The sequence below is a fragment of the Egretta garzetta genome, unplaced genomic scaffold (genome assembly GCF_000687185.1).
Source record: "Egretta garzetta isolate BGI_Z169 unplaced genomic scaffold, ASM68718v1 scaffold42, whole genome shotgun sequence".
NCBI classification, from domain to species: Eukaryota; Metazoa; Chordata; class Aves; order Pelecaniformes; family Ardeidae; genus Egretta; species Egretta garzetta.
Window position 1 is genome coordinate 1,194,969 of NW_009258782.1, and position 9,391 is coordinate 1,204,359.

Sequence of the window (9,391 nt, forward strand, 5' to 3'; positions counted from 1 at the left end):
GGGATCCCGGCCCCCCAGTTCCCAACCCCATAGGACTGGGCAATCCCGGCCCCCCCAGCTCCCGGCCCCATAGGACTGGGCGATCCCAGCTCCCAATCCCATAGAACTGGGCAATGCCGGCCCCCCAGTTCCCAATCCCATAGGACTGGGCAATCCCGGCCCTCCCAGCTCCCAGACCCATAGGACTGGGCGATCCCGGCCCCCCCAGCTCCCAATCCCATAGGACTGGGCAATCCCAGCCCCCCAGCTCCCAATCCCATAGAATTGGGCAATCCTCCAATCCCAGGCCTCCCCCTGACCACGCAGGGTCGGTCAGACTGAGGTTCCCAGATCCTCACCCCATGGGGCAGGTGATTTTCTCACCCTCCTCCTCCTCCTCGCAGGGCGGCTACTTCCCGGAGCACGTGAAGGCGATGACCAGCCTGCGCTGGCTGAAGCTGACCCGCACGGGGCTCTGCTACCTGCCCGAGGAGCTCGCCGCCCTCCAGAAGCTGGTGAGCAGCACCTTTGGGGCAGGGGATGGGGCTCGACAGCTCCCACAGGGGCTGCGGGGTCAGACAGGGCCCTGCACGGCGGTGCCGAGAGCTTGGTGCCTGCCAGCCTCGTGGCTCATCGGCGGATGCTCTGGTGTCTAATAATAGGGCTGAGCTACCACGTGTGGTTGAAATTGGATGCAGGAGCTGTTAGGAGTGGGGTTGAGACAGGCTTGTACTCGGTTTCACCTTGTTTTCCAAGAAAACCAGACTAAAAACCATGCTTAGATCCTCTACCCTTTAATAGAAGGGAAGGGTAAAGGTTTAGTACGGGGAGGATTAAGGTTTTGGGGCTGTTTTTTCCTCCTCCTGTGCTAAAAGATATAAACAGCAGTAGCTGGCAGCTGTCTGGCTTTGTTTTTTGGGCGGCTTGAGTTTTGTGCACGACCAGGCCCTTGGTGGAGTCCGTGGCCAAGCTTTGCTTTGGCGGTGTCCTGCAGCACGTTACAGACATCGTTAAATCAGTGCCAGCCAAACACAACGCTTTAAATGCTGCCAAAAGTCCTCGTCACCACGCCGGCTGCACCCTGCTCAGGCACAGCAAGTGGGGAAGCCCTCCGTGCTGCTCGGAGCTGCGCTCCCGACAGTCCTGCCAGATGCTGGGGGGCCCACAGCTAGACTTAAAACCTGGCATCTCGCCCACAGTCTGCCCAATTCCTCATGTTCCTGAGCAGGTAACAGCTGGGCTGGTGATGTCCAGAAGAGAACAAAATTTCCCCCGGGCCCTGCTCCGACCTTGCCGGTCTCCACGTGTCTGCCCATTGCAGATCACCCAGTGAGAAGCGTTTCCAAGGACTGGGGTCTCTTTGCTCAGGGACTGTATGGGACCGCCGCAAGCCAGCTCGGTAGCAGCCCAGAGCACCCCAAACCCTGCGGCAGGGCTGGGGTGTCTCAGCCAGGTCTGCCCCAGGGGTGCAGAGGCAGCGTGGGCACGCTGGGGGCCAACCAACCAGTTTGAGACTGGAAGCATCCCAGCAGCCTTGTGTGGATCAGGGCTGAGCTCGCCCCATGCCTCTGCAAGCCCCCTGGGATCCAGGAGCCCCCACATGGGTGTGGGGGTCCGACCGCTGCCCTGGGCAGCCCCGGCTCCTCTCTCTGCTCACTGGGGCTTGTCTGGGGCTTTCCTGCAGGAACAGCTCTCAGTGAGTCACAACAGCCTCACTACGCTCCACGGCGAGCTCTCCGGCCTGCCCTGCCTCCGGGTAAGTGTCCCCCTCACCTGCATCAGGGCTTGGTGTCCGCAGGCACCTTTCAGCCAGCCCCTGGCTCTGGGGACACACGTGGATCATCCCCGGCCACCCCGGGGGGCTCAGCAGGCGTAGAGCTGGCAAGTGGCTGCAGTCGTGCCTCTCTCTCCCCTTTCAAGGCGATCGTGGCTCGTGCAAACAGCCTGAAGAATTCGGGAGTGCCTGATGATATCTTCCAGCTGGACGACCTCTCGGTGCTGGTAGGTGCAGCATCTCCTCGGCTAATGCAAGAGCCAGCTCAGATTCCTGGGTCCTGCTCCTGCACCTCGGTGGCCCCTCGTGCCCCTTGGGGAGCACGGTGGGGCTGAGGAGCATCCAGGGAGTAAATCAGGACTCAGTGCTGCCCGGCTCCCTCCTACTTTCGGGTGCCCAGGCCATAACTAGCTTCCCAGCAGCAACAGCTCCCATGCCCTTTCAGCACCAGTCCTTCTGAACCCCTGTCGGAGCACCGAGGAAGCTGGCTGTGGGCAGGCTAACCCTGTGGCAATGCCTCCTTTATGGGCTGATGCTGCGGCTGGGTTCCCCACGTGCTCATCCAGCTCCTGCTGCTGGGCACCAATCCGCAGGGCAAGGTCCAGCATGGCTATAGGCAGGCTGTGCCCCCAAAGATGCCCCTCGGTCCTCAGGTTTGGGTGGTGGTCGCTGGATGCAGGGCAGAGGATGATGCCTGCTTTGCTCTCCCGTTTGCCCCAGGACCTGAGCTACAACCAGCTCACAGAGTGTCCCCGGGAGCTGGAGAATGCCAAGAACATGTTGGTCCTCAACCTCGGCCACAACAGGTGGGTCTGGGCCAGGGCTGCCACCTCCCACTGGCCATGGCCACCTCCATCCATCACCCCCCTTCACTCCAGGTCCCATTCTCTGCCCCTCTCCATGAGGGAACTCAGGGCTGGTGCAGGTTCTGGATAGCCCTGAAGATCCCCCATATCCCCACAGCATCGAGACGATCCCCAACCAGCTCTTCATCAACCTGACGGACCTGCTCTACCTCGACTTGAGCAACAACAAGCTGGAGAGCCTCCCACCACAGATGAGACGCCTGGTCCACCTCCAGACCCTCATCCTCAACAACAACCCCCTCCTGCACGCGCAGCTCCGGTAAGGCCCCGTTTTCCGGGCTGGATCCCACAATGCTGGGGCTGGGCCAGGTGCCTGCTCCAGCCCCGACGCCATCCTTGCCCTGTGGCTCTCTGTGGCCTGCAGGCAGCTCCCAGCGATGACGGCCCTGCAGACCCTCCACCTCAGGAACACCCAGCGCACGCAGAGCAACTTGCCCACCAGCCTAGAGGGCTTGGTGAACCTGGCAGGTAGGGCTGGGGCACTCAGCCCCATGGTGCACGGGGCTCTCCGGGAGTTCTCTCGGCTCTGACGTGGGTCTGGCCGGTGGCATCGCCCCGTTGTCTTCCCCCAGATGTGGACCTGTCCTGCAACGACCTCAGTCGCGTCCCCGAGTGCCTCTACACCCTGGGCAGCCTGCGGCGCCTCAACCTCAGCAGCAACCAGATCACAGAGCTGTCCCTCTGCATCGACCAGTGGACCCAGCTGGAAACCCTCAACCTGTCCCGCAACCAGCTCACCTCCTTGCCTGTACGTCCCTGTCTGTGCATGGCGTCCCTGCCCGTGCCTCCATGCCACCGGGCTCTCCCTCACCCCACCATCTCTTCCTTCCCCAGTCAGCCATCTGCAAGCTGACCAAGCTGAAGAAGATGTACCTCAACTCCAACAAGCTTGACTTTGACGGGATCCCCTCAGGCATCGGGAAGCTCGCCAACCTTGAGGAGTTCATGGCGGCCAACAACAACCTGGAGCTCATCCCTGAGAGCCTGTGCAGGTAGGGGAAAGCCCCCAGCTGGATCTGCTCTGTCCCTGAGAGGGGACACGGAGGCTGTGTGGTGACAGGGTTTCACCGTGGCCTGGCCCTTCACCAGCTTCTCTCTGTCCCACAGGTGCTCCAAGCTGAGGAAGTTGGTGCTGAACAAGAATCGCCTGGTGACGCTGCCAGAGGCCATCCACTTCCTGACGGACATGGAGGTGAGAGCCCAGCACCCCCTCTGCCTTGGGCTGGGTCCACCACAGCCCCAGCATGTCCCTGGGATCCCAGGGTTGTAGGGTGGGATGGGGTGAGGTGAGGACCAGGGTTCTTGGGGCCAATACATGCAGCCTGGCACATGGTCTCCTGTCCCCTCCTTGGCAGATCCTGGACGTGCGAGAGAACCCCAACCTGGTGATGCCCCCGAAGCCGGTGGATCGGACGTCGGAGTGGTACAACATCGACTTCTCCCTGCAGAACCAGCTCCGCCTGGCTGGAGCCTCCCCAGCCACCGTGGCGGCTGCTGCAGCGGGTAAGTGTGCAGGGACATGGGGGACAGCCCCTGCCTCGGGCAACACGCTGGGACAGGCTGGGAAACGAGCCGTGCCCCACGCAAGGCATGGGTGTCCTGGCGGCCTCTCAGCCAGTCCCTGTGTCCCCAGGGAGCGGCACCAAGGACCCGCTGGCCCGCAAGATGCGGCTCCGGCGGCGTAAGGACTCTGCCCAGGAGGGCCAGGCCAAGCAGGTGCTGAAGGGGATGTCAGACGTGGCCCAGGAGAAGAACAAGAAGATAGAGGTAGGGTCTGGGGTGGGAGGGGGTCCCTGAACGGCACCGCGGTGCCCCTGGCCCATCACGGGTGCTGGCAGGGTCCCAGTTGCCCCCAGCTTACCTGTGACCTGTCCCCGTCCCCGCAGGAGAGTGGGGAGGCGAAGGCGCCGGACCTGAAGACGCGCCGCTGGGACCAGGGCCTGGAGAAGCCGCAGCTGGACTACTCGGAGTTCTTCAGCGAGGACGTGGGGCAGCTGCCCGGCCTCTGCGTCTGGCAGATCGAGAACTTCGTGCCCACGCTGGTGGACGAGGCTTTCCATGGCAAGTTCTATGAGGCTGACTGCTACATCGTGCTCAAGGTACCCAGCAAGGACCAAGGGTCCCCCACGTCCTCAGCCCGGGGCCACCACCATCCCATCTCACACCCTGTCCCTCCCCAGACCTTCCTGGACGAGAACGGCTCCCTCAATTGGGAGATCTACTACTGGATCGGGCAGGAGGCCACGCTGGACAAGAAGGCCTGCTCCGCCATCCACGCCGTCAACCTTCGCAACTACCTGGGGGCCGAGTGCCGCAGCATCCGGGAGGAGATGGGGGACGAGAGTGATGAGTTCCTCCAGGTGAGGCCAACCCCCATCCCCCCCATAGCCCTCAGCCCTGCCTCTCCCACCCTCAGCCCCTCCCTGCCCCCAGGTCTTTGACAACGACATCTCCTACATCGAGGGTGGCACGGCCAGCGGCTTCTTTACTGTTGAGGACACACAATACATCACCAGGTACTGCTGGGGCCAGGGGGGACCTGGGGGGCAGGCAGTGCCTCAGGTCCCACTGTGGTTGCCTCTCCCCCAGGCTGTACCGTGTCTATGGGAAGAAGAACGTCAAGCTGGAGCCGGTGGCGCTGAAAGGGACATCGCTGGACCCCCGGTGAGTGGGGGGAGCAGCCAGGGGACACAAGGTCCCTGTGGAGGGACAGGGTGCTGGCAGGGTCCACCCAAGACATCATACTTGCAGCTCTGGGGTGAAAATCAGCCATGCCAGCACCTTTCTACAAGGATGTGGGTCCAAACCCCACTTGGCAGCCCCAGCGGCTGCAGTGCCCTTGCTTCACAAGGACCCCGGGGTGGGGAGGATGCTCCCACCCCACTCTCTCCCGACTGTCCTCACCTCTGTATCCGCTAGGTTCGTCTTCCTCCTGGACCACGGCCTCACCCTCTTCGTGTGGCGTGGGAGCCGGGCCACGCTGAGCGGCACCACTAAGGCCAGGTAGGGCTGGTCGGGGGGCTGGGGGTGCAGGGAGCCCACTGCTGTCTCACCCGCTCCCCTGCCGCAGGCTCTTCGCCGAGAAGATCAACAAGAACGAGCGGAAGGGCAAGGCGGAGATCACGCTCCTCACCCAGGGCCAGGAGACCCCCGACTTCTGGGAGGTGCTGGGGGGGCAGCCCGAGGAGATCCGGCCCTGCGTCCCTGATGACTTCCAGCCCCACAAGCCCAAGCTGTACAAGGTGGGGAGCTGCCGTCCGTGGGGCTGTCGGCGCTGCCGGGGTCCTGCAGCACCCCCTCGCCCATGTCCCCATCCCCTCCGCAGGTTGGCCTGGGCCTGGGCTACCTGGAGCTGCCCCAGATCAACTACAAGCTCTCGGTGGAGCACAAGAAGAGGCTGAAGGCTGATCTGATGCCGGAGATGCGCCTGGTAGGATGGGGCGGGGAGGTTCTCCCAGTCTGACCAGTGAGACTGGTTTTGTGCCCCTTCTGCCTCCAGCTGTGCCCTGGGAGAGGCAGGTTCAGCCAGCGGGGCCCGGGTGGGGGGTGTGCCCTCAGCTGCAGAGCCTGCTGGACACCAAGAGCGTGTACATCCTGGACTGCTGGTCCGACGTCTTCATCTGGATCGGGAGGAAGTCACCGCGGCTGGTGCGGGCGGCAGCGCTGAAGCTGGGCCAGGAGCTGTGCGGCATGCTGCACCGGCCCAAGCATGCCATGGTCACCAGGAACCTGGAGGGCACCGAGTGCCAGGTAGGGCAGGGAACGGGCACGGACACCCAGGCAGCAGTGCCAGGGAGGGGAGATGGGGACACAACCCCTGGGATGAGGCACTGGGTGCCAGGGAGGGTGCTGCGTTCCAGGGTGCATTACCTGCTCCCTGATTTAGGTGTTCAAGTCCAAGTTTAAGAACTGGGATGACGTCCTGCGTGTGGATTACACCCGCAACGCCGAGACGGTGCTGCAGGAGGGCGGCCTCGCCGGCAAGGTCCGCAAGGACGCTGAGAAGAAGGACCAGATGAAGGCTGACCTCACGGCACTCTTCCTGCCCCGCCAGCCCCCCATGCCCCTGAGCGAGGTAGGGCTGGGGACTGTCCCGTGTGTCCCCCCGCGGCGTTGGGCTGGGTGATGTTGGCAGGGCTGGGGGTGCCACTGGCTGACGGAGCATGTGGGGCCACAGGCAGAGCAGCTGATGGAGGAGTGGAACGAGGACCTGGATGGCATGGAGGGCTTTGTGCTGGAGGGCAAGAAATTCGCTCGCCTGCCCGAAGAGGAGTTTGGCCACTTCCACACCCATGACTGTTACGTCTTCCTCTGCAGGTGACACTCAGCTCATCCCCTCTCTGGGGCTGCTGGACCCCCTCATCCCCCCATCTCCCTGCCCAGACCCACAACCTGCCCCATCCCTCACATCACCCCCTGTTCTTGTCCTCAGGTACTGGGTGCCGGTGGAGTATGAGGAGGAGGAGGAGAAGAAGAAGAAGGGTGAAGGCAAAGGGGAGGAGGAGGGTGAGGAAGAGGAGGAGGAGAAGCAGCCTGAGGAAGACTTCCAGTGCATCGTCTACTTCTGGCAGGGCCGGGAGGCCTCCAACATGGGCTGGCTCACCTTCACCTTCAGCCTCCAGAAGAAGTTCGAGAATCTCTTCCCTGGCAAACTGGAGGTGACCCCGCTGCATGCTCCTGGGGGGTGACACAGGGTCCCCTGCCTTTGCCTCACTTCTCCCCCCGCCCCAACCCACAGGCAGGAGATGGCAGCAGAGATGGGGGCTGGCAGGGGAGACGGGGAGGTAGTGCAGCTGGGGCTTGGGGTTGTGTTTGGGGGGTCCCCATGGCCTTGCTGACACCCACTCCTGGCCAGGTCGTGCGCATGACCCAGCAGCAGGAGAACCCCAAGTTCCTCTCGCACTTCAAGAGGAGGTTTGTCATCCACCGGGGCAAGCGGAAGGACAGGGCCAGCCCACCCCAGCCCAGCCTCTACCACATCCGCACCAACGGCGGGGCCCTCTGCACCAGGTCAGCCCTCCCGTGGGCTGCTCCGGGCCAGGCAGCACCCATGGGTGCCAGCCTCCTGGCAGGGTGGGCATGGCTGCCTGATCTCTTGCTGACTGTACCTCGTGGGCTTCTTTTCTAGGTGCATCCAGATCAACACAGACGCTGGTCTGCTCAACTCGGAATTTTGCTTCATCCTCAAGGTACTACTCATGGCTGAGCATCCTCAGGGATGCTTGGCCACTTGCCCCCTTCCCCGCTTGGGTAGCCCTGACTCTCTGTGCTCCCCCAGGTGCCCTTTGAGAGCACGGACAATCAGGGCATTGTCTACACCTGGGTGGGCCGGGCAGCCGACCCCGACGAGGCCAAGCTGGCTGAGGACATCATGAATCACATGTTTGACGACTCCTACAGCAAGCAGGTGAGCGGGTGGGGGCACAGCAGGGCTTGGTGCTGGCTTACCTGGGTGGCCGTGACCGCCAGGGCAGGGGACAGCCATGCTCAGCCCTGTCCCTGCCCTCGCAGGTGATCAACGAGGGAGAGGAACCAGAAAACTTCTTCTGGGTGGGCATCGGGAGCCAGAAGCCCTACGATGAAGATGCCGACTACATGAAGCACTCCCGGCTCTTCAGGTGGGTCCTGGCCCAGGTGAGGCTGCTCAAGTCTGTGCTGATCCTCTTCCTCCTCCTGCAGTGCCCCAAGGCACAGGAGCCTTTGCCAGGGGCTCAGTCCTCCCCAGCGAGCCAGGGCCTGGCTCCCCACGACAGGCAAAGCCTCTCTCCCAACTCTGTCCATCCCTGGGCATCAGCCAGCTCAAACAGAGCTTCTCCATCACATCCCTTCCTTCTGCGTGAGCTGAGCCTTAGAAACTTCAGGTCTTTGCTGCAGCCTCGTTCTTGCTGTCCCTGCAGGTGCTCCAACGAGAAGGGCTATTTCTCCGTGTCAGAGAAGTGCTCTGATTTCTGTCAGGATGACCTGGCTGATGATGACATCATGCTGCTGGACAACGGGCGGGAGGTGAGCCAGGGGCGGGAGGCTGTCCTGGGTTCAGATCCGGGGCCAGCACGGCAGGGGCTGGGTCTGCCAGTGGCTCCATTGGCTGAGCACGGCTGCATGTCCTTCCCACAGGTCTACATGTGGGTGGGCACCCAGACCAGCCAGGTGGAGATCAAGCTGAGCCTCAAGGCATGCCAGGTAGGGCCTCCCTCCTGCTGGCTGCTGCAGGGGGAGGATTTGGGCTTTATCTGCCCTTGGGGCCCTGATCCTGCCCAGTGCACGGCAGTGCAGAGCTCCCAGCAGCCCCCGGGCTGGGGAACACCAGCCCAGGAGGTGGGTGAGGGATGGGGACCCCCACAGTTATGCTCTGCCCCAGGTCTACATCCAGCACCTGCGCTCCAAGGACCCCACGCATCCCCGCAAGCTCCGGCTGGTGCGGAAAGGCAACGAGCCCTGGCCCTTCACCCGCCCGGCCTGGGGCCAGTGGGGAGCACTGGGGCTGACCCCTCTGCCCCCCCCTTCTCCCGGCGCGGTGCCCAGCTCAGCCCCTTCCCTTCCTGGGGGGCATAGGGGGCGGTGTGGGCCCCCGTTACACCCTGCTGCCCCAAACCAGTGCCGAGCTCCCCCTGCAACTGGGGGACAGGAGTGTTTCCCAGTTTGGGTGGGAGGATGCTTTGCTAAAGAGCCCTGGGGGGGGAGGGGGGGGAGTGAGGGGCTGCCAGCCCAGAGCCTTACAGCCAGCCCCGCTGCCCTGGGGGGGCACACAGAACCCCCCCGCAGGGGCAGGCCC

General features: G+C 63.4%; 1 protein-coding gene across 1 annotated transcript in view; it reads left to right on the plus strand.

Moving 5' to 3' along the window:
* The first annotated feature begins 341 nt into the window (after positions 1-341).
* FLII (FLII actin remodeling protein) overlaps positions 342-9,391 on the plus strand; it is a 10,431-nt gene continuing 1,381 nt past the window's right edge. The window contains exons 1-29 of the mRNA XM_009649416.1: positions 342-494; positions 1,664-1,735; positions 1,900-1,980; positions 2,474-2,559; positions 2,717-2,878; positions 2,984-3,087; positions 3,192-3,367; positions 3,454-3,611; positions 3,727-3,811; positions 3,975-4,122; positions 4,253-4,386; positions 4,506-4,718; positions 4,800-4,979; positions 5,053-5,135; positions 5,209-5,283; positions 5,539-5,622; positions 5,690-5,861; positions 5,945-6,049; positions 6,178-6,369; positions 6,506-6,694; positions 6,797-6,936; positions 7,052-7,277; positions 7,475-7,629; positions 7,748-7,808; positions 7,898-8,026; positions 8,131-8,237; positions 8,517-8,622; positions 8,734-8,799; positions 8,978-9,084. Of these exons, the coding sequence (XP_009647711.1) occupies positions 342-494; positions 1,664-1,735; positions 1,900-1,980; positions 2,474-2,559; positions 2,717-2,878; positions 2,984-3,087; positions 3,192-3,367; positions 3,454-3,611; positions 3,727-3,811; positions 3,975-4,122; positions 4,253-4,386; positions 4,506-4,718; positions 4,800-4,979; positions 5,053-5,135; positions 5,209-5,283; positions 5,539-5,622; positions 5,690-5,861; positions 5,945-6,049; positions 6,178-6,369; positions 6,506-6,694; positions 6,797-6,936; positions 7,052-7,277; positions 7,475-7,629; positions 7,748-7,808; positions 7,898-8,026; positions 8,131-8,237; positions 8,517-8,622; positions 8,734-8,799; positions 8,978-9,084 (3,749 nt within the window). The remainder of the gene's footprint in view (positions 495-1,663; positions 1,736-1,899; positions 1,981-2,473; positions 2,560-2,716; positions 2,879-2,983; positions 3,088-3,191; positions 3,368-3,453; positions 3,612-3,726; positions 3,812-3,974; positions 4,123-4,252; positions 4,387-4,505; positions 4,719-4,799; positions 4,980-5,052; positions 5,136-5,208; positions 5,284-5,538; positions 5,623-5,689; positions 5,862-5,944; positions 6,050-6,177; positions 6,370-6,505; positions 6,695-6,796; positions 6,937-7,051; positions 7,278-7,474; positions 7,630-7,747; positions 7,809-7,897; positions 8,027-8,130; positions 8,238-8,516; positions 8,623-8,733; positions 8,800-8,977; positions 9,085-9,391) is intronic.